General features: G+C 53.5%; 1 protein-coding gene across 6 annotated transcripts in view; it reads right to left on the bottom strand.

The window, feature by feature from the left end:
• KALRN (kalirin RhoGEF kinase) overlaps window positions 1–24372 on the bottom strand; it is a 311247-nt gene that overhangs the window by 107724 nt on the left and 179151 nt on the right. For all 6 annotated transcript variants that reach the window (XM_075284733.1, XM_075284737.1, XM_075284732.1 and 3 more), the window contains exons 27-33: window positions 23468–23557; window positions 23303–23395; window positions 20019–20130; window positions 19735–19925; window positions 15974–16075; window positions 15532–15674; window positions 13100–13202 (exon numbers count right to left, since the gene is read on the bottom strand). In XM_075284733.1, coding sequence (XP_075140834.1) covers window positions 13100–13202; window positions 15532–15674; window positions 15974–16075; window positions 19735–19925; window positions 20019–20130; window positions 23303–23395; window positions 23468–23557 — 834 coding nt within the window. The remainder of the gene's footprint in view (window positions 1–13099; window positions 13203–15531; window positions 15675–15973; window positions 16076–19734; window positions 19926–20018; window positions 20131–23302; window positions 23396–23467; window positions 23558–24372) is intronic.

Raw genomic sequence — 24372 nt, 5'->3', positions numbered from 1 at the left:
CGCTGCTGCCTGGTTACAGGTCCTACATGACATAAGAGACGCCGGAGCAGGAACCTACAGAAACAGTCACCTAGCAAAGCTCCAAATCCTCCGCTCGTCCCCGGCTGGGTGACACCTTAACCCCTTCTTGTACGGATGGCTCTAGCGTGTCAGGGCGTGTTCACGTGGCCAGCAAGGTGTCACGTTTTTTTGGTACTGCTCCCCAAGCCTGCACATACAGATCTGTCACCAGATGAGGGCGCCGACACCTGTAACTGCAGCCCTGGGGCGCCAAGCACTAGAGCGGCCACATCGGACCAGAACTTACCACAATGTGACGACGAGGCCCCGGAAGAATTGGGGAATTTTAGTCTTCAAATAAGTGGAGCAGAGGAAGCAACAACACAGACGAGAGATGAATGTGGATAAGTTTGTGACCCCCTCCCCTCCTGATCTCTGATGATACGCGAGACTTGTGGCTTAGTAAGTGAACCCTACTCTGTATACAGGACGCTGTGACCGGGTGACTGAGCTGCAGACACACAGACTTTAACCCTGCGAGTGCTGCAGCCGCATTCCCCTGAGTCCTAGCAGATAAGGCCTGACCCTTGGACGCCATATACCCGGCACATGATATAACCGCAGGGCCGACACCGACTACCACTCTCTGGCTTCAGGCCTTCCCCAACCTCAGGACCTCTGCTTGCTGTTACTGAACTGGTTTCGTAATGTCCAGAAGCTGAATCCTGACCTAATACTTTCCACAGAAGAGGATTTGTTACAGTTGCATCCGATCTAAACAATCTTGTGTGAAGTAAAGAGCCTGGACTCCAGACGGATACACCTGACCTGCGCCGATACATTGTAACAGACTATCAGAACAGGAGAGAGATTGCTGCTGCTGAGGATTGTAGAAATGTAACGAACCCTCAGCTGTGAGAAGGATTCGCTTAGGACAGGTCACTACTGACTGACAGCAGAGATCTTACAAAAGGAGAAATAATGAAGTTTATTGTTAAGTAAGAGGCTTCCTTAAAGGGGAAGTCTATCTTTACTCACAACCCCCTCAGACCGGGAGCCCCTGACCCTGTAATACCGGACCCTGAATGGAGGGGGGGGGGGGCGGCGGCACAATGTGAGCGGCAAAAACAGGCAAGTAAAGACCCCCCCCCCAAATGGGAAATAATAATAATAATAATACATTTTATTTATATAGCGCCAACATATTCCGCAGCGCTGTACAATTTATAGGGTTCAGATACAGACATACATAACAAAGAACGTCATTTCACACAATGGGACTGAGGGCCCTGCTCACAAGAGCTTACAATCTATGAGGTAGAGGGGGTGACACAAGAGGTAGCAGGGGCGGCATTGCTTATACAGGGGTCAGACAATTTTGTGCATTAGGAATTGTGATCGGCCGCTCTTATAAGATGCGTCTTTAGTTTGCGTTTGAAACTGTAGAATTTGGGAGTTAATCTTATTGTCCGGGGTAGAGCATTCCAGAGAAGTGGTGCAGCTCGGGAGAAGTCTTGTATACGAGCGGGGGAGGTTCTGATAATAGAGGATGGAAGTGTTAGGTCATTGAGTGAGCGGAGAACACGGGTTGGGCGGTAGACAGAGATGAGGGAGGAAATGTAGGGAGGTGCGGCATTATGGAGAGCCTTGTGGGGGAGGGGGAGAACTTTATATTTTATTCTATAATGAATAGGCAGCCAATGTAGTGACTGGCACAGACCGGAGGCCTCGCTGTAGTGACCGGCACAGACCGGAGGCCTCGCTGTAGTGACCGGCACAGACCGGAGGCCTCGCTGTAGTGACCGGCACAGACCGGAGGCCTCGCTGTAGTGACCGGCACAGACCGGAGGCCTCGCTGTAGTGACCGGCACAGACCCGAGGCCTCGCTGTAGTGACCGGCACAGACCGGAGGCCTCGCTGTAGTGACCGGCACAGACCGGAGGCCTCGCTGTAGTGACCGGCACAGACCGGAGGCCTCGCTGTAGTGACCGGCACAGACCGGAGGCCTCGCTGTAGTGACCGGCACAGACCGGAGGCCTCGCTGTAGTGACCGGCACAGACCGGAGGCCTCGCTGTAGTGACCGGCACAGACCGGAGGCCTCGCTGTAGTGACCGGCACAGACCCGAGGCCTCGCTGTAGTGACCGGCACAGACCCGAGGCCTCGCTGTAGTGACCGGCACAGACCCGAGGCCTCGCTGTAGTGACCGGCACAGACCGGAGGCCTCGCTGTAGTGACCGGCACAGACCGGAGGCCTCGCTGTAGTGACCGGCACAGACCGGAGGCCTCGCTGTAGTGACCGGCACAGACCGGAGGCCTCGCTGTAGTGTCCGACACAGACCGGAGGCCTCGCTGTAGTGACCGGCACAGACGGGAGGCCTCGCTGTAGTGACCGGCACAGACCGGAGGCCTCGCTGTAGTGACCGGCACAGACCGGAGGCCTCGCTGTAGTGACCGGCACAGACCGGAGGCCTCGCTGTAGTGACCGGCACAGACCGGAGGCCTCGCTGTAGTGACCGGCACAGACCGGAGGCCTCGCTGTAGTGACCGGCACAGACCGGAGGCCTCGCTGTAGTGACCGGCACAGACCGGAGGCCTCGCTGTAGTGACCGGCACAGACCGGAGGCCTCGCTGTAGTGACCGGCACAGACCGGAGGCCTCGCTGTAGTGACCGGCACAGACCGGAGGCCTCGCTGTAGTGACCGGCACAGACCGGAGGCCTCGCTGTAGTGACCGGCACAGACCGGAGGCCTCGCTGTAGTGGCCGGCGCAGACCGGAGGCCTCGCTGTAGTGGCCGGCGCAGACCCGAGGCCTCGCTGTAGTGACCGGCGCAGACCCGAGGCCTCGCTGTAGTGACCGGCGCAGACCGGAGGCCTCGCTGTAGTGACCGGCACAGACCGGAGGCCTCGCTGTAGTGACTGGCACAGACCGGAGGCCTCGCTGTAGTGACTGGCACAGACCGGAGGCCTCGCTGTAGTGACCGGCACAGACCGGAGGCCTCGCTGTAGTGACCGGCACAGACCGGAGGCCTCGCTGTAGTGACCGGCACAGACCGGAGGCCTCGCTGTAGTGACCGGCACAGACCGGAGGCCTCGCTGTAGTGACCGGCACAGACCGGAGGCCTCGCTGTAGTGACCGGCACAGACCGGAGGCCTCGCTGTAGTGACCGGCACAGACCGGAGGCCTCGCTGTAGTGACCGGCACAGACCGGAGGCCTCGCTGTAGTGACCGGCACAGACCGGAGGCCTCGCTGTAGTGACCGGCACAGACCGGAGGCCTCGCTGTAGTGACCGGCACAGACCCGAGGCCTCGCTGTAGTGACCGGCACAGACCGGAGGCATCGCTGTAGTGACCGGCACAGACCGGAGGCCTCGCTGTAGTGACCGGCACAGACCGGAGGCCTCGCTGTAGTGACCGGCACAGACCGGAGGCCTCGCTGTAGTGACCGGCGCAGACCGAAGGCCTCGCTGTAGTGACCGGCACAGACCGGAGGCCTCGCTGTAGTGACCGGCACAGACCGGAGGCCTCGCTGTAGTGACCGGCACAGACCGGAGGCCTCGCTGTAGTGATTGGCACAGACCCGAGGCCTCGCTGTAGTGACCGGCACAGACCGGAGGCCTCGCTGTAGTGACCGGCACAGACCGGAGGCCTCGCTGTAGTGACCGGCACAGACCGGAGGCCTCGCTGTAGTGACCGGCACAGACCGGAGGCCTCGCTGTAGCGTCTAGCCTGGTAGATGAGCCGCTGCATTCAGAATAGATTGTAGAGGGGAGAGTTTAGTGAGGGGAAGACGGATTAGTAAGGAGTTACAGTAGTCAAGGCGAGAATGAATCAGAGAGACAGTAAGTGTCTTTAGTGTATCTCTGGTAACGAAAGGGTGTATTCTGGAGATGTTTTTGAGGTGGAGGTGACATGAACGTGCGAGTGATTCAATATGAGGGGTGAAGGAAAGGTCTGCGTCACACATGACCCCGAGGCAGCGGGCCTACCACCTAGGAGTTATAGTAAGGCCTGAGACTGCAATGGATATATCAGGGACAGATCTATTAGATGGTGGAAACAGTAGTAGTTCAGTCTTAGAGAGATTTAGTTTCAGATAGAGCGAGGACATGATATTAGAGACAGCAGAGAGACAGTCACTGGTGTTCTGTATGAGTGCAGGGGTGATGTCACGGGAAGATGTGTATAATTGGGTGTCATCAGCATAAAGATGGTACCTAAAGCCAAATCTGGCGACGGTTTGTCCAATGGGGGCTGTGTAGAGAGAAAAGAGCAGGGGGCCGAGGACCGAGCCCTGAGGAACCCCAACAGCAAGGGAAAGAGGAGAGGAAACAGAGCCCGCAAATGATACACTGAAAGTGCGGTCTGAGAGATAAGAGGAGAACCAGGAGAGCGCAGTGTCCATGAGGCCGACTGAGCGGAGCAGAGTGAGGAGAAGTTGATGGTCAACAGTGTCACAAGCTGCAGAGAGGTCCAGAAGAATAAGAAGAGAGAAGTCACCATTGGATTTAGCCATTAGTAGATCATTAGAGACTTTTGTGAGAGCCGTTTCAGTAGAGTGCAGAGTGCGGAAACCAGATTGTAAGGGGTTAAGCAGAGAGTTAGCAGAGAGATAACGGATTAACCGAGAATAAACCAGGCGTTCCAAAAGTTTAGAGATGAAGGGGAGGTTAGAGACGGGTCGATAGTTAGCAGCACAGGACGGGTCCAGGGAGGGTTTTTTCAGTAGCGGGGTTATAACAGCATGCTTGAAGGAGGATGGGAAGATTCCAGAAGAGAGAGAGAGGTTAAATATTTTAGTAAGGTAAGTAGTGACAGCAGGGGACAGAGATTGGAGAAGGTGTGAGGGGAAGGGGTCACTACTGCAGGTTGTGGGGCGAGATGAAGAAAGTAGCTGGGAGACTTCCTCTTCTGTGACAGGTTCAAAAGATGAGAATGGACAGTCTAAAGTGCGGCTGGTGAGGGGATCAGTACTATCGTAGGTGTGGGAGTCAATGCCACCTGGGGCTTGGGCAGTAATTTCCTGACGGATCTTATCAATTTTATCATGGAAATACATGGCCAGGTCATCAGCACTAAGGTCTGTGAATGGCGTCTGCACCTTGGGTGTGAGTAGGGAGTGAAAGGTTTCAAAAAGCCTTTTAGGGTTGCTGGAGAGAGAAGAGATGAGGCCGGTGAAATAGTCTTGTTTGGCGAGGTGAAGGGCAGAGCTATATGTTTTAAGCATAAACTTGAAGTGGAGGAAATCTGCAGGTGAGCGTGATTTTCTCCAGAGACGTTCGGCACACCTAGAGCATCGCTGAAGAAATCGTGTCTGTGGCGTGTGCCAGGGCTGCTGCCTCCTATGTGGGACTTTACGAGTGGAGGGGGAGCAACCTCATCCAATGCATTTTTGAGGGTTTCATTATAGTGACTGGTGGCCAGATTGGGACAGGAGATTGAAGAGATGGGGGACAGGGAGGACTGTAGAGTATCTGAGAGGTGCTGGGTGTCAATAGCACGCAAGTTCCTATATGTGTGATGGGAAAGGAGAAAGACCCCCGGATGTGTGACCGCCTATATACCGCCACCTGGAAACAGCAGCCAACACATGGGACGGGGTCCGAGAGGTGTCAGTAAATAGTATACAGCTCTACAGCTGAGAGGTTACATGGAGTGAGACCACGTGTCAGTAAATAGTACACAGCTCTACAGCTGAGAGGTTACATGGAGTGAGACCACGTGTCAGTAAATAGTACACAGCTCTACAGCTGAGAGGTTACATGGAGTGAGACCACGTGTCAGTAAATAGTATACAGCTCTACAGCTGAGAGGTTACATGGAGTGAGACCACGTGTCAGTAAATAGTATACAGCTCTACAGCTGAGAGGTTACATGGAGTGAGACCACGTGTCAGTAAATAGTACACAGCCCTACAGCTGAGAGGTTACATGGAGTGAGACCACGTGTCAGTAAATAGTATACAGCTCTACAGCTGAGAGGTTACATGGAGTGAGACCACGTGTCAGTAAATAGTACACAGTCCTACAGCTGAGAGGTTACATGGAGTGAGACCACGTGTCAGTAAATAGTATACAGCTCTACAGCTGAGAGGTTACATGGAGTGAGACCACGTGTCAGTAAATAGTATACAGCTCTACAGCTGAGAGGTTACATGGAGTGAGACCACGTGTCAGTAAATAGTATACAGCTCTACAGCTGAGAGGTTACATGGAGTGAGACCACGTGTCAGTAAATAGTACACAGCCCTACAGCTGAGAGGTTACATGGAGTGAGACCACGTGTCAGTAAATAGTACACAGCCCTACAGCTGAGAGGTTACATGGAGTGAGACCACGTGTCAGTAAATAGTACACAGCCCTACAGCTGAGAGGTTACATGGAGTGAGACCACGTGTCAGTAAATAGTACACAGCCCTACAGCTGAGAGGTTACATGGAGTGAGACCACGTGTCAGTAAATAGTACACAGCTCTACAGCTGAGAGGTTACATGGAGTGAGACCCTGTGTCAGTAAATAGTACACAGCCCTACAGCTGAGAGGTTACATGGAGTGAGACCACGTGTCAGTAAATAGTACACAGCCCTACAGCTGAGGGGTTACATGGAGTGAGACCACGTGTCAGTAAATAGTATACAGCTCTACAGCTGAGAGGTTACATGGAGTGAGACCACGTGTCAGTAAATAGTATACAGCTCTACAGCTGAGAGGTTACATGGAGTGAGACCACGTGTCAGTAAATAGTATACAGCTCTACAGCTGAGAGGTTACATGGAGTGAGACCACGTGTCAGTAAATAGTATACAGCTCTACAGCTGAGAGGTTACATGGAGTGAGACCACGTGTCAGTAAATAGTATACAGCTCTACAGCTGAGAGGTTACATGGAGTGAGACCACGTGTCAGTAAATAGTATACAGCCCTACAGCTGAGAGGTTACATGGAGTGAGACCACGTGTCAGTAAATAGTATACAGCCCTACAGCTGAGAGGTTACATGGAGTGAGACCACGTGTCAGTAAATAGTACACAGCCCTACAGCTGAGAGGTTACATGGAGTGAGACCCTGTGTCAGTAAATAGTACACAGCCCTACAGCTGAGAGGTTACATGGAGTGAGACCACGTGTCAGTAAATAGTACACAGCTCTACAGCTGAGAGGTTACATGGAGTGAGACCACGTGTCAGTAAATAGTACACAGTCCTACAGCTGAGGGGTTACATGGAGTGAGACCACGTGTCAGTAAATAGTACACAGCCCTACAGCTGAGGGGTTACATGGAGTGAGACCACGTGTCAGTAAATAGTACACAGCCCTACAGCTGAGAGGTTACATGGAGTGAGACCACGTGTCAGTAAATAGTACACAGCCCTACAGCTGAGAGGTTACATGGAGTGAGACCACGTGTCAGTAAATAGTACACAGTCCTACAGCTGAGAGGTTACATGGAGTGAGACCACGTGTCAGTAAATAGTACACAGTCCTACAGCTGAGAGGTTACATGGAGTGAGACCACGTGTCAGTAAATAGTACACAGCCCTACAGCTGAGAGGTTACATGGAGTGAGACCACGTGTCAGTAAATAGTATACAGCTCTACAGCTGAGAGGTTACATGGAGTGAGACCACGTGTCAGTAAATAGTATACAGCTCTACAGCTGAGAGGTTACATGGAGTGAGACCACGTGTCAGTAAATAGTATACAGCTCTACAGCTGAGAGGTTACATGGAGTGAGACCACGTGTCAGTAAATAGTACACAGTCCTACAGCTGAGGGGTTACATGGAGTGAGACCACGTGTCAGTAAATAGTACACAGCCCTACAGCTGAGAGGTTACATGGAGTGAGACCACGTGTCAGTAAATAGTATACAGCTCTACAGCTGAGAGGTTACATGGAGTGAGACCACGTGTCAGTAAATAGTACACAGTCCTACAGCTGAGAGGTTACATGGAGTGAGACCACGTGTCAGTAAATAGTACACAGCTCTACAGCTGAGAGGTTACATGGAGTGAGACAACGTGTCAGTAAATAGTACACAGCCCTACAGCTGAGAGGTTACATGGAGTGAGACAACGTGTCAGTAAATAGTATACAGCCCTACAGCTGAGAGGTTACATGGAGTGAGACCACGTGTCAGTAAATAGTACACAGCCCTACAGCTGAGGGGTTACATGGAGTGAGACCACGTGTCAGTAAATAGTACACAGCCCTACAGCTGAGAGGTTACATGGAGTGAGACCACGTGTCAGTAAATAGTACACAGCCCTACAGCTGAGAGGTTACATGGAGTGAGACCACGTGTCAGTAAATAGTACACAGTCCTACAGCTGAGAGGTTACATGGAGTGAGACCACGTGTCAGTAAATAGTACACAGTCCTACAGCTGAGAGGTTACATGGAGTGAGACCACGTGTCAGTAAATAGTACACAGCCCTACAGCTGAGGGGTTACATGGAGTGAGACCACGTGTCAGTAAATAGTACACAGCCCTACAGCTGAGGGGTTACATGGAGTGAGACCACTTGTCAGTAAATAGTACACAGTCCTACAGCTGAGGGGTTACATGGAGTGAGACCACGTGTCAGTAAATAGTACACAGTCCTACAGCTGAGGGGTTACATGGAGTGAGACCACGTGTCAGTAAATAGTACACAGTCCTACAGCTGAGAGGTTACATGGAGTGAGACCACGTGTCAGTAGATAGTACACAGTCCTACAGCTGAGGGGTTACATGGAGTGAGACCACGTGTCAGTAAATAGTACACAGCCCTACAGCTGAGAGGTTACATGGAGTGAGACCACGTGTCAGTAAATAGTATACAGCTCTACAGCTGAGAGGTTACATGGAGTGAGACAACGTGTCAGTAAATAGTACACAGCCCTACAGCTGAGAGGTTACATGGAGTGAGACCACGTGTCAGTAAATAGTATACAGCCCTACAGCTGAGAGGTTACATGGAGTGAGACCACGTGTCAGTAAATAGTACACAGCCCTACAGCTGAGGGGTTACATGGAGTGAGACCACGTGTCAGTAAATAGTACACAGCCCTACAGCTGAGGGGTTACATGGAGTGAGACCACGTGTCAGTAAATAGTACACAGCCCTACAGCTGAGAGGTTACATGGAGTGAGACCACGTGTCAGTAAATAGTATACAGCTCTACAGCTGAGAGGTTACATGGAGTGAGACCACGTGTCAGTAAATAGTACACAGTCCTACAGCTGAGGGGTTACATGGAGTGAGACCACGTGTCAGTAAATAGTACACAGCCCTACAGCTGAGAGGTTACATGGAGTGAGACCACGTGTCAGTAAATAGTATACAGCTCTACAGCTGAGAGGTTACATGGAGTGAGACCCTGTGTCAGTAAATAGTACACAGTCCTACAGCTGAGAGGTTACATGGAGTGAGACCACGTGTCAGTAAATAGTATACAGCTCTACAGCTGAGAGGTTACATGGAGTGAGACAACGTGTCAGTAAATAGTACACAGCCCTACAGCTGAGAGGTTACATGGAGTGAGACCACGTGTCAGTAAATAGTATACAGCTCTACAGCTGAGAGGTTACATGGAGTGAGACAACGTGTCAGTAAATAGTATACAGCCCTACAGCTGAGAGGTTACATGGAGTGAGACCACGTGTCAGTAAATAGTACACAGCCCTACAGCTGAGGGGTTACATGGAGTGAGACCACGTGTCAGTAAATAGTACACAGCCCTACAGCTGAGAGGTTACATGGAGTGAGACCACGTGTCAGTAAATAGTACACAGCCCTACAGCTGAGAGGTTACATGGAGTGAGACCACGTGTCAGTAAATAGTACACAGCCCTACAGCTGAGAGGTTACATGGAGTGAGACCACGTGTCAGTAAATAGTACACAGTCCTACAGCTGAGAGGTTACATGGAGTGAGACCACGTGTCAGTAAATAGTACACAGTCCTACAGCTGAGAGGTTACATGGAGTGAGACCACGTGTCAGTAAATAGTACACAGCCCTACAGCTGAGGGGTTACATGGAGTGAGACCACTTGTCAGTAAATAGTACACAGTCCTACAGCTGAGAGGTTACATGGAGTGAGACCACGTGTCAGTAAATAGTACACAGCCCTACAGCTGAGAGGTTACATGGAGTGAGACCCTGTGTCAGTAAATAGTACACAGCCCTACAGCTGAGAGGTTACATGGAGTGAGACCACGTGTCAGTAAATAGTACACAGCTCTACAGCTGAGAGGTTACATGGAGTGAGACCACGTGTCAGTAAATAGTATACAGTCCTACAGCTGAGAGGTTACATGGAGTGAGACCACGTGTCAGTAAATAGTACACAGCCCTACAGCTGAGGGGTTACATGGAGTGAGACCACGTGTCAGTAAATAGTACACAGCTCTACAGCTGAGAGGTTACATGGAGTGAGACCACGTGTCAGTAAATAGTACACAGCCCTACAGCTGAGGGGTTACATGGAGTGAGACCACGTGTCAGTAAATAGTACACAGCCCTACAGCTGAGAGGTTACATGGAGTGAGACCACGTGTCAGTAAATAGTACACAGCCCTACAGCTGAGGGGTTACATGGAGTGAGACCACGTGTCAGTAAATAGTACACAGTCCTACAGCTGAGAGGTTACATGGAGTGAGACCACGTGTCAGTAAATAGTACACAGTCCTACAGCTGAGAGGTTACATGGAGTGAGACCACGTGTCAGTAAATAGTACACAGTCCTACAGCTGAGAGGTTACATGGAGTGAGACCACGTGTCAGTAAATAGTACACAGTCCTACAGCTGAGGGGTTACATGGAGTGAGACCCTGTGTCAGTAAATAGTATACAGCTCTACAGCTGAGAGGTTACATGGAGTGAGACCACGTGTCAGTAAATAGTACACAGCCCTACAGCTGAGGGGTTACATGGAGTGAGACCACGTGTCAGTAAATAGTACACAGTCCTACAGCTGAGGGGTTACATGGAGTGAGACCACGTGTCAGTAAATAGTACACAGCCCTACAGCTGAGAGGTTACATGGAGTGAGACCACGTGTCAGTAAGAGAGCAGTGGTCGGGCAGTCTCAGGGTCCTAGTGCCCGCTGTATTAAGGCGTCTCCCCAATCTCTAATCATTGGACGGACTTTACCCTCAGACTCCAGACACAGACCATTAACCCCTGCACAGCCGCGGCTCCTCCATAGACTTCTTCTATCAGGGGCTTCCAGGGTTACTGATTCCTCCGCATCTTACATCTGGGAGCGGACCCCTGGGCTCAGGCTGCAGGTGAGGTCATCAGTGATGTCATCAGAGCGATGATGTCACTGACACACCATGTTAGTCAGAGGTCTGTGGAGAGGGCGCCAGGCTTAGGCCGAATCCAAGGACCTCCTGTATGATGGAAATGGGGGAGGGATGAGAATTGTACTACAGCACCAAGGGGGGGCGCTCTGACTGTAGCCCCTCTATTCTGTGTGTGACCCCGGCAGCGCCCCCCAGAGTCCAGAGATACAATGACGGCTTTGTGTACAGACCTGACAGGGTGAAGCAGCGGCCGGAGATGGCAGATCTTGGTTCGGGGTAAATGGTTTCTCCCATGAAGCTAAGCCATTAATCCTGGGTACGGGGGGGGGGGCTTACTATCAGCCCCCCCCAGAACTTCCATCAGACAGGTACTGCACTCGCCCACCCCCAGGCAGCAGAACGTCGCCCCAACCTCTGCTGCAGAGCCTTCTACTTACATGAGACGCCCGCTTGGCCTGCTTCATATTCAGCCACTTTTTCATGGTGCGCCCTGCGCCCTCGCCCCGGCTCCTGCACGGCCGCACTGTGTGCTTGCAGCTGCAGACTGTTTGCTAAGTGTGACACAAGGGGCCGGCAGAGCCCGCAGCACAATCACATGTGTGTCAGGAACGTCTTGTGATTAGCAGAGACTGCGCTGGCAATTAGATGACGGCCCGCGAGATGGGTGAGGACACGAGATGTGCGCCATGTATATCCTCCTCCCGTATACACAGGCAGGAGGACGCATCGTCCAGGTACGCAGCATGACCACTAAAAAGCCACCTTTAACCAGAAACCGTCAAGTCGCACAACCGGCTCTGCTACATTCACAAAGAGACAAGCAGATTAGATCGCTCTATAAATCTATAAGGGCAGGAAGGATATCACAATAAAGAATACCGCACCGCGCACCTCATACACCGCGCACCTCATACACCGCGCACACCGCCAGACAATCACCCAACAGGTTCTACAGGAACGCGTGCAAAACATCTCAGCCACAGAATTGTCTCCAGGGTACGTCCCGCCATTCATGTGACACCTTGGTCTCTTCTATATTCACAGACACTGCCACCCAGCTTTCCACAAACCCTGAATGAGATCTAAGTCTGCAAGTTGATGGACCTGCTGCTCTTCTGCTTCCTCATGCTGTGCACACAGGAGAGTCAGTCTTCACTGCAGTCCATTCATGAACCAGGAGGCTCAGGATAAGCAGAGTATTAATCCCTCCCAGACAAGGCGCAGTGCACTGCAGGGGATTGTGGGTGCACTGCAGGGGATTGTGGGTGCACTGCAGGAGATTGTGGGTGCACTGCAGGAGACTCCTCACAGTTTCAGCACCTGATTATGATCGGCCTCCCCCGCGGTTTAATTTAATTCCAGTAAAACCTGCAGACTGCCCCCTAGTGGTGACCTCGTCATGGAGCATTAGGGGCATCCAGGGACCAGCAGGCAGAGTGGCTGCAGTGGTGACAGGATCCTAAGACTTCACACTGCTGAGGGGTTTGTTACAATGTATCAGTGCAGCGAAGACCCATCAGCCTGTAGTCCAGGAGCGGGGACTTGTGCTGCAGCAGACGATTATCTCGTGACAGTAAGAAGAGATTTTGGAAACAAAGTCTTATTAAAGGGGATGTCCATTAGTGACGGGCGAGAGCGACAGACCCGGGAAACCAATAGATGTGAAGACAAGGTGTTGTTCTCTGTTATCAGACACGGGGTGTTCTTCAAGAATTGTTCCTGCCCCAAGTAGAGCGATTAGTCGTCCCCTCACCTGTGTGTCAGTAACCCCCCCTCCAGGTTCTGTATTGGGGAGGGGGAGTCTTACCTTGTCACTGTCCACAGTGTTCTGCGACGTCCGCGAGGCGATGGAAATGGTGTCCGGCTGACTGCTGCCGTCTCCTTGACTGTCCAGATCCTCCATTCCATCCCTGCAAAGAAAAGACACAACAATTCAGTAAGACGTGCCCGGCCCTCAGTCCTGTCCCCCTGCCCGGCCCTCAGTCCTGTCCCCCTGCCCGGCCCTCAGTCCTGTCCCCCTGCCCAGCCCTCAGTCCTGTCCCCCTGCCCGGCCCTCAGTCCTGTCCCCCTGCCCGGCCCTCAGTCCTGTCCCCCTGCCCGGCCCTCAGTCCTGTCCCCCTGCCCGGCCCTCAGTCCTGTCCCCCTGCCCGGCCCTCAGTCCTGTCCCCCTGCCCGGCCCTCAGTCCTGTCCCCCTGCCCGCCCGGAGCCTTCCTATCATGGATGCTGCCCTTGCAGACTCGGCCCCCCCTGGATTCTGCACCCACACACACATTCACTCTCCAGACCATGTCACCCTCTGTGGCCTGCCCCCCTAACCTGTAGCCCGTGCCTCCTGGATCCTACAACCTCCCTCCACACCTTAGATGTCTGCCCCGTACCCCTAGGCTCCTGCCCCCCACCCCTAGGTTCATACCCCCCACCCCTAGGCTCCTGCCCCCCACCCCTAGGTTCATACCCCCCACCCCTAGGCTCCTGCCCCCCACCCCTAGGCTCCTGCCCCGCACCCCTAGGCTCCTGCCCCCCACCCCTAGGCTCCTGCCCCCCACCCCTAGGTTCCTGCCCCCGCACCCCTAGGCTCCTTCCCCCCACCCCTAGGCTCCTGCCCCGCACCCTAGGCTCCTGCCCCGCACCCCTAGGCTCCTGCCCCGCACCCCTAGGCTCCTTCCCCCCACCCCTAGGCTCCTGCCCCGCACCCCTAGGCTCCTGCCCCCCACCCCTAGGTTCCTTCCCCCCACCCCTAGGCTCCTGCCCCGCACCCCTAGGCTCCTGCCCCGCACCCCTAGGCTCCTTCCCCCCACCCCTAGGCTCCTGCCCCGCACCCCTAGGCTCCTGCCCCCCACCCCTAGGCTCCTGCCCCCCACCCCTAGGTTCATACCCCCCACCCCTAGGCTCCTGCCCCCCACCCCTAGGCTCCTGCCCCGCACCCCTAGGCTCCTGCCCCCCACCCCTAGGCTCCTGCCCCCCACCCCTAGGCTCCTGCCCCCCACCCCTAGGTTCCTTCCCCCCACCCCTAGGCTCCTGCCCCGCACCCTAGGCTCCTGCCCCGCACCCCTAGGCTCTTTCCCCCCACCCCTAGGCTCCTGCCCTGCACCCCTAGGCTCCTGCCCCGCACCCCTAGGCTCCTTCCCCCCACCCCTAGGCTCCTGCCCCGCACCCCTAGGCTCCTGCCCCGCACCCCTAGGCTCCTTCCCCCCACCCCTAGGCTCCTGCCCCCCACCCCTAGGCTCCTGCCCCCACCCCTAGGTTCATACCCCCCACCCCTAGGCTCCTGCCCCCCACCCCTAGGCTCCTGCCCCGCACCCCTAGGCTCCTGCCCCCCACCCCTAGGCTCCTGCCCCCCACCCCTAGGCTCCTGCCCCCCACCCCTACGTTCCTTCCCCCCACCCCTAGGCTCCTGCCCCGCACCCTAGGCTCCTGCCCCGCACCCCTAGGCTCCTGCCCCCCACCCCTAGGCTCCTGCCCCGCACCCCTAAGCTCCTTCCCCCCACCCCTAGGCTCCTGCCCCGCACCCCTAGGCTCCTGCCCCGCACCCCTAGGCTCCTGCCCCGCACCCCTAGGCTCCTTCCCCCCACCCCTAGGCTCCTGCCCCCCACCCCTAGGCTCCTGCCCCGCACCCCTAGGCTCCTGCCCCGCACCCCTAGGCTCCTTCCCCCCACCCCTAGGCTCCTGCCCCGCACCCCTAGGCTCCTGCCCCCCACCCCTAGGCTCCTGCTTTTCCCCCAGGCCTGCCACTTTCCTGTAGTTGTAATCCGTGCAGAGTCTTCCTCCCTCACACCCCTGTCACACCCCAGTAACACAAGCCCCCGAGTCCCCCCGTCATTCGCAGGATTTTATGCAGCTATTCCGTATCAGTACCTGGTAAAGCTGGGTGACAACCACTACAGCTCTTCTAGAAGTGTCACCCAGCTTTCCTATAGTCCAGTGTAATACAATTGTCTTGCTGTAACACAATGGCAGAAGAGAAAGTTTTCCTGTGTGAGCAGATACATTCAGCACTCTGGGAAAGCTGGGTGACGGCTCTTGTAAGACACAGTGCAATGAGCGACATAACAACTCCATGCATTGTGCTTCATCCTCAGGGGGTATCAAGTCATGTGATGAGAGAGGTGGTAAAATACAGAGGAAAGCTGGAGGATCGCAGTCACATGACCTGAAGGAAAGCGGCGCCAGAGCCCCGAGAATGACAAGCCCCTCCCCCAGGTGACGGCCACAACGACCATGGCGGCCGCGCCTCTCACCTCTTGCTGTTGTTCCTCTGCTTGGCTGGGGTCTTTGGGGGTTGGATCGGCTCCTTTAAGGCTCCTTTCAGGTGGATCATCCTCTCCTGGATCACCTCCCGGATATTTTTGATCCACTCCTGTTTTACTTCTAAGCTTGAGGCCTACGGACAAGGAAGATGTGAGGAGTTAGGCGTCTCGTCAGCAGGCCCCGCGCAGCCGCCACCGAGACGAGCGCAGGGCGCTGCCACATCCTAATGTAAACTGTGTACTTGTATCTGGCCATGCAGCGACATAGAGCGAGCAATGGCTGCACGTGGTACAGACGTCTACTCCAGGCCACCACTATCTACGCTCTAGTCACATCCAGAGCTGCAGTTACATGGCGCCAAGGATAGATGAGAGGGTGCGAGGCAAGGCTTGTGACTCCCACCACATATCCCACAACTCATAAGGAACGCACCTTCAGAACAGTCTTATTATCGGAGGACGGCGTGCGACCCGACCACAGGGCGAATTTACAAGAGTCCCCTTCAACGTGCTCCGTCACCCCCAACTCCGAGGTCTGAAAGAGAAAGGGGAGAAAGACAAGATGGCGCCCGAGCCCTACGGAGGCGTGCCCTATACTCGCTAGTACTACTCATCGCCTGTCCAATCAGGAACCCTCTAACAATAGTACAAGTGGGCGGAGCTTAGGAGTCCCCCATATAAAGATCACAGACATACGATTTGTACAATCCATCACATGAACTGAAGTGTACCAGAGGTGGCGCCATTCCTACGCCGCGCATCCCGACTAGTCGCCAGCTCTGCTTGCTGTCAGTGAATGGAAATATTCATGGAAACAGTGTCACACTCAGAGGCTGAAACGTCCCCCCCCCCCCCCCCAAGGGAGTGTTCACACAGCTGAGGAGTTGTCACAGTTACATCAAAGAATAAGAACTGCAACCTAAGGCCTCGTTCACATCTGTGTTTGTATTCCATCCGGGGGAGTCTGCAGGAGGAGCCCCCCAAACAGAAGACCGCCCCCCAAACACAAGACCGCCCCCCCAAACAGAAGACCGCCCCCCAAACACAAGACCGCCCCCCCAAACAGAAGACCGCCCCCCAAACAGAAGACCGCCCCCCAAACAGAAGACCGTACCCCAAACAGAAGACCGCCCCCCAAACAGAAGACCGCCCCCCAAACAGAAGACCGCCCCCAAACAGAAGACCGCCCCCCAAACAGAAGACCGCCCCCCAAACACAAGACCGCCCCCCAAACACAAGACCGCCCCCCAAACAGAAGACCGCCCCCCAAACAGAAGACCGCCCCCCAAACAGAAGACCGCACCCCAAACAGAAGACCGCCCCCAAACAGAAGACCGCCCCCAAACAGAAGACCGCCCCCCAAACAGAAGACCGCCCCCCAAACAGAAGACCGCCCCCCAAACAGAAGACCGCCCCCCAAACAGAAGACCGCCCCCAAAGAGAAGACCGCCCCCCCAAACAGAAGACCGTACCCCAAACAGAAGACCGCCCCCAAAGAGAAGACCGCCCCCCCAAACAGAAGACCGTACCCCAAACAGAAGACCGCCCCCAAACAGAAGACCGCCCCCCAAACAGAAGACCGCCCCCCAAACAGAAGACCGCCCCCAAAGAGAAGACCGCCCCCCCAAACAGAAGACCGTACCCCAAACAGAAGACCGCCCCCAAACAGAACACCGCCCCCAAACAGAACACCGCCCCCAAACAGAAGACCGCCCCCAAACAGAAGACCGCCCCCCAAACAGAAGACCGCCCCCAAACAGAAGACCGCCCCCCAAACAGAAGACCGTACCCCAAACAGAAGACCGTACCCCAAACAGAAGACCGCCCCCCAAACAGAAGACCGCCCCCCAAACAGAAGACCGCCCCCCCAAACAGAAGACCGCCCCCCAAACAGAAGACCGTACCCCAAACAGAAGACCGCCCCCCAAACAGAAGACCGCCCCCCAAACAGAAGACCGCCCCCCAAACAGAAGATCGTACCCCAAACAGAAGACCGCCCCCCAAACAGAAGATCGTACCCCAAACAGAAGACCGTACCCCAAACAGAAGACCGCCCCCCCAAACAGAAGACCGCCCCCCCAAACAGAAGACCGTACGCAACTGCAGGTGCTGTGCCAGGGAAAGTACATGGACCCCATAGACTGTAACGCGGTCCGTGTGCTTGCTGCCAGATCTCTGCAGGGAACATGCGGACAGAAGAGTATCTCACAATCTACCGATGCTCTCCTGTCCGCAGGATTCATTGAGTATTGTCTACACCTGATGCAAATGTAACAAATCCTCAGAAATGCAACAAAGTAGATCAGAGCTAATTGTCAGCGTCTGGATGAAGAATGTGTCCATTCAATGTTGGTGTACGGTTAATACTGCGCCCCCTACAGTGTACGGTTAATACTGCGCCCCCTACAGTGTACGGTTAATACTGCGCCCCCTACAGTGTACGGTTAATACTGCGCCCCCTACAGTGTACGGTTAATACTGCGCCCCCTACAGTGTACGGTAAATACTGCGCCCCCTACAGTGTACGGTTAATACTGCGCCCCCACAGTGTACGGTTAACACCCCATCCCATAAGTGTATGGCTAATATCCCCACAGTATACAGTTAATACCCCCACAGTATACAGTTAATACCCCCATAGTATACAGTTAATATCCCCACAGTATACGGCTAATACCCCCACAGTATACGGCTAATACCCCCACAGTATACAGCTAATACCCCCACAGTATACGGTTAATACCCCCACAGTATACAGTTAATACCCCCACAGTATACAGCTAATACCCCCACAGTATACGGCTAATACCCCCACAGTATACGGCTAATACCCCCACAGTATGCTGCTAATACCCCCACAGTATGCTGCTAATACCCCCACAGTATACAGTTAATACCCCCACAGTATACGGCTAATACCCCCACAGTATACAGCTAATACCCCCACAGTATACGGTTAATACCCCCACAGTATACAGTTAATACCCCCACAGTATACAGCTAATACCCCCACAGTATACGGTTAATACCCCCACAGTATACGGTTAATACCCCCACAGTATACAGCTAATACCCCCACAGTATACAGCTAATACCCCCACAGTATACAGCTAATACCACCACAGTATACAGCTAATACCCCCACAGTATACGGCTAATACCTCCACAGTATACGGCTAATACCCCCACAGTATACAGTTAATACCCCCACAGTATACGGCTAATACCCCCACAGTATACAGTTAATACCCCCACAGTATACGGCTAATACCCCCACAGTATACGGCTAATACCCCCACAGTATACAGCTAATACCCCCACAGTATACGGCTAATACCCCCACAGTATACGGCTAATACCCCCACAGTATACGGTTAATACCCCCACAGTATACAGCTAATACCCCCACAGTATACAGCTAATACCCCCACAGTATACAGTTAATACCCCCACAGTATACGGCTAATACCCCCACAGTATACGGTTAATACCCCCACAGTATACAGCTAATACCCCCACAGTATACGGCTAATACCCCCACAGTATACAGCTAATACCCCCACAGTATACAGCTAATACCCCCACAGTATACAGTTAATACCCCCACAGTATACGGCTAATACCCCCACAGTATACAGTTAGTACCCCCATAGTATACGGCTAATACCCCCACAGTATACGGCTAATAGCCCCACAGTATATGGTTAATACCCCCACAGTATACAGTTAATACCCCCACAGTATACAGTTAGTACCCCCATAGTATACGGCTAATACCCCCACAGTATACGGCTAATACCCCCATAGTATACGGCTAATACCCCCACAGTATACGGCTAATACCCCCATAGAATACAGCTAATACACCCACAGTATATGGTTAATACCCCCACAGTATACAGTTAGTACCCCCACAGTATACGGTTAATACCCCCACAGTATACAGTTAATACCCCCACAGTATACGGCTAATACCCCCACAGTATACGGCTAATACCCCCACAGTATACGGTTAATACCCCCACGGTATACGGCTAATACCCCCACAGTATACGGCTAATACCCCCACAGTATAGGGTTAGTACCCCCATAGTATACAGTTAATACCCCCACAGTATACGGCTAATACCCCACAGTATACGGTTAGTACCCCCACAGTATATGGTTAGTACGCCGCCCTGTTGCAGGACTCACCAGCAGCTTGTTCTTGTAAACATATTTTGTGTGTCCCGTCGAGTCTTTTATCTCTTTGCTGAACACCAGCGAGATCTCGAACAGGAAGAGGTGCCGATCTCGCCCCTTGCGTATCAAGGACTTGGGGTCCCAGACCTGGAAGGAATCCTGCAGGATCAGCTCGCCCTGAACGTCCAGGTTCTCGTCAAACCCTTAGAAATAAGAGAGGCTGTGAGCCGTGACTCCTCGGGGGTGGGGTGATCCCCAGGCCATGCTGAGGTTTGTGGTTCCCCTGCGGCGCTCACCTTCCAGCATGCTGACGTGCATGGCGTCGTTGGCTTTCTTCGGCACGCTCAGCATCACCTCCAGGCCGTCCTTAATCTCGCCTTTGCCCTCCTCGCAGCAGGTCAGCAGCTCCTGGTGGAGAGACATAAAACCCAGAATGTAAAGAGAATCGGCCGCCCGGGGAATCTATAGCGAGGCGTCCGGTAAATATTTATCACATCTCTGTAATGGAAACTGAAACACATACAAAGCTGCAAGACTGGAAACCTGCGCCCTGTCCTGTGCGCTACCCTCAATCATCCCGAGGGGCAGACAGCGCCAAGTAATCCTAGGATCCATTATACTCCAGTCACATCCAGAGCTGTACTGACATCTAATAGCTGCCATTGTAGGCTGCGGTCCGCGGTGCTGTATTCTGGGAGAAGCCGATTATTGCACCATGTCTGCTATAAACACTGCAGGAATATACAGAACCAGACACTAATACACCCTCAATCCGGGGAGTTATCAGGCAGGCTGTGAATGCAGCTCTGGATGTGACTGGAGTAGTAGCCAGGTTCAGTTACTCAGGGTCCAGGGCACAGTCCGTGTTGGTGTCACATATGGCGTAGGGTGTATCCGTGTTGGTGTCACATATGGCGTAGGGTGTATCCGTGTTGGTGTCACATATGGCGTAGGGTGTATCCGTGTTGGTGTCACATATGGCGCAGGGTGTATCCGTGTTGGTGTCACATATGGCGCAGGGTGTATCCGTGTTGGTGTCACATATGGCGTAGGGTGTATCCGTGTTGGTGTCACATATGGCGTAGGGTGTATCCGTGTTGGTGTCACATATGGCGCAGGGTGTATCCGTGTTGGTGTCACATATGGCGCAGGGTGTATCCGTGTTGGTGTCACATATGGCGTAGGGTGTATCCGTGTTGGTGTCACATATGGCGTAGGGTGTATCCGTGTTGGTGTCACATATGGCGCAGGGTGTATCCGTGTTGGTGTCACATATGGCGTAGGGTGTATCCGTGTTGGTGTCACATATGGCACAGGGTGTATCCGTGTTGGTGTCACATATGGCGTAGGGTGTATCCGTGTTGGTGTCACATATGGCGCAGGGTGTATCCGTGTTGGTGTCACATATGGCGCAGGGTGTATCCGTGTTGGTGTCACATATGGCGCAGGGTGTATCCGTGTTGGTGTCACATATGGCGCAGGGTGTATCCGTGTTGGTGTCACATATGGCGCAGGGTGTATCCGTGTTGGTGTCACATATGGCGCAGGGTGTATCCGTGTTGGTGTCACATATGGCGCAGGGTGTATCTGTGTTGGTGTCACATATGGCGCAGGGTGTATCCGTGTTGGTGTCACATATGGCGTAGGGTGTATCCGTGTTGGTGTCACATATGGCGCAGGGTGTATCCGTGTTGGTGTCACATATGGCGCAGGGTGTATCCGTGTTGGTGTCACATATGGCGTAGGGTGTATCCGTGTTGGTGTCACATATGGCGCAGGGTGTATCCGTGTTGGTGTCACATATGGCGCAGGGTGTATCCGTGTTGGTGTCACATATGGCGCAGGGTGTATCCGTGTTGGTGTCACATATGGCGCAGGGTGTATCCGTGTTGGTGTCACATATGGCGCAGGGTGTATCCGTGTTGGTGTCACATATGGCGCAGGGTGTATCCGTGTTGGTGTCACATATGGCGTAGGGTGTATCCGTGTTGGTGTCACATATGGCGCAGGGTGTATCCGTGTTGGTGTCACATATGGCGCAGGGTGTATCCGTGTTGGTGTCACATATGGCGTAGGGTGTATCCGTGTTGGTGTCACATATGGCGTAGGGTGTATCCGTGTTGGTATCACATATGGCGCAGGGTGTATCCGTGTTGGTGTCACATATGGCGTAGGGTGTATCCGTGTTGGTGTCACATATGGCGTAGGGTGTATCCGTGTTGGTGTCACATATGGCGTAGGGTGTATCCGTGTTGGTGTCACATATGGCGTAGGGTGTATCCGTGTTGGTGTCACATATGGCGCAGGGTGTATCCGTGTTGGTGTCACATATGGCGCAGGGTGTATCCGTGTTGGTGTCACATATGGCGCAGGGTGTATCCATGTTGGTGTCACATATAGCGTAGGGTGTATCCGTGTTGGTGTCACATATGGCGTAGGGTGTATCCGTGTTGGTGTCACATATGGCGTAGGGTGTATCCGTGTTGGTGTCACATATGGCGCAGGGTGTATCCGTGTTGGTGTCACATATGGCGCAGGGTGTATCCGTGTTGGTGTCACATATGGCGCAGGGTGTATCCGTGTTGGTGTCACATATGGCGCAGGGTGTATCCGTGTTGGTGTCACATATGGCGTAGGGTGTATCCGTGTTGGTGTCACATATGGCGTAGGGTGTATCCGTGTTGGTGTCACATATGGCGTAGGGTGTATCCGTGTTGGTGTCACATATGGCACAGGGTGTATCCGTGTTGGTGTCACATATGGCGTAGGGTGTATCCGTGTTGGTGTCACATATGGCGCAGGGTGTATCCGTGTTGGTGTCACATATGGCGTAGGGTGTATCCGTGTTGGTGTCACATATGGCGCAGGGTGTATCCGTGTTGGTGTCACATATGGCGTAGGGTGTATCCGTGTTGGTGTCACATATGGCGCAGGGTGTATCCGTGTTGGTGTCACATATGGCGTAGGGTGTATCCGTGTTGGTGTCACATATGGCGCAGGGTGTATCCGTGTTGGTGTCACATATGGCGCAGGGTGTATCCGTGTTGGTGTCACATATGGCGCAGGGTGTATCCGTGTTGGTGTCACATATGGCGCAGGGTGTATCCGTGTTGGTGTCACATATGGCGTAGGGTGTATCCGTGTTGGTGTCACATATGGCGCAGGGTGTATCCGTGTTGGTGTCACATATGGCGTAGGGTGTATCCGTGTTGGTGTCACATATGGCGCAGGGTGTATCCGTGTTGGTGTCACATATGGCGCAGGGTGTATCCGTGTTGGTGTCACATATGGCGCAGGGTGTATCCGTGTTGGTGTCACATATGGCGTAGGGTGTATCCGTGTTGGTGTCACATATGGCGCAGGGTGTATCCGTGTTGGTGTCACATATGGCGCAGGGTGTATCCGTGTTGGTGTCACATATGGCGCAGGGTGTATCCGTGTTGGTGTCACATATGGCGCAGGGTGTATCCGTGTTGGTGTCACATATGGCGTAGGGTGTATCCGTGTTGGTGTCACATATGGCGCAGGGTGTATCCGTGTTGGTGTCACATATGGCGTAGGGTGTATAGACTTTCCGCACCTTGAGCAGCAGCTGATACTTTGTGATCCTTTGCACAGGTTTGATCAGATACGAGGAGATGGAGTTGGCCAGGCCGTGTCTCTGCTGGATCTCCTGGAACACAGAAGAAACATGAGCGGCGCTCGCAGACATTGTACGTAGAGATCGCCAGATCACCACACTTACATCAAAGAAGCTTCCGCCATGTTCAAGGATCAGCTGACTGGAGTCCGGCTTGTTCTTACAATACGTCACATACATCTGGAACTTGTCAGCCTGGAACATAAGCAGAAAGCTAGAAATAAGTGACCCTATACACCCATGATCAGTGACCCTATACACCTCTACACCCATAATAAGTGACCCTATACACGCATGATCAGTGACCCTATACACCCATAATAAGTGACCCCTATACACCCATAATAAGTGACCCTATACACCCAGGATCAGTGACCCTATACACCCATAATAAGTGACCCTATACACCCATGATCAGTGACCCTATACACCTCTACACCCATAATAAGTGACCCTATACACCCATGATCAGTGACCCCATACACCCATAATAAGTGACCCTATACACCTCTACACCCATAATAAGTGACCCTATACACGCATGATCAGTGACCCTATACACCCATAATAAGTGACCCCTATACACCCATGATCAGTGACCCTATACACCCATAATAAGTGACCCTATACACCCAGGATCAGTGACCCTATACACCCATAATAAGTGACCCTATACACCCAGGATCAGTGACCCTATACACCTCTACACCCATAATAAGTGACCCTATACACCCATGATCAGTGACCCTATACACCTCTACACCCATAATAAGTGACCCTATACACGCATGATCAGTGACCCTATACACCCATAATAAGTGACCCCTATACACCCATGATCAGTGACCCTATACACCCAGGATCAGTGACCCTATACACCCATAATAAGTGACCCCTATACACCCAGGATCAGTGACCCTATACACCCATAATAAGTGACCCCTATACACCCAGGATCAGTGACCCTATACACCCATAATAAGTGACCCCTATACACCCATGATCAGTGA

The sequence above is a fragment of the Leptodactylus fuscus genome, chromosome 8 (assembly GCF_031893055.1).
Source record: "Leptodactylus fuscus isolate aLepFus1 chromosome 8, aLepFus1.hap2, whole genome shotgun sequence".
Taxonomy (NCBI): Eukaryota; Metazoa; Chordata; class Amphibia; order Anura; family Leptodactylidae; genus Leptodactylus; species Leptodactylus fuscus.
This window is presented reverse-complemented; position numbering and strand designations above follow the sequence as displayed.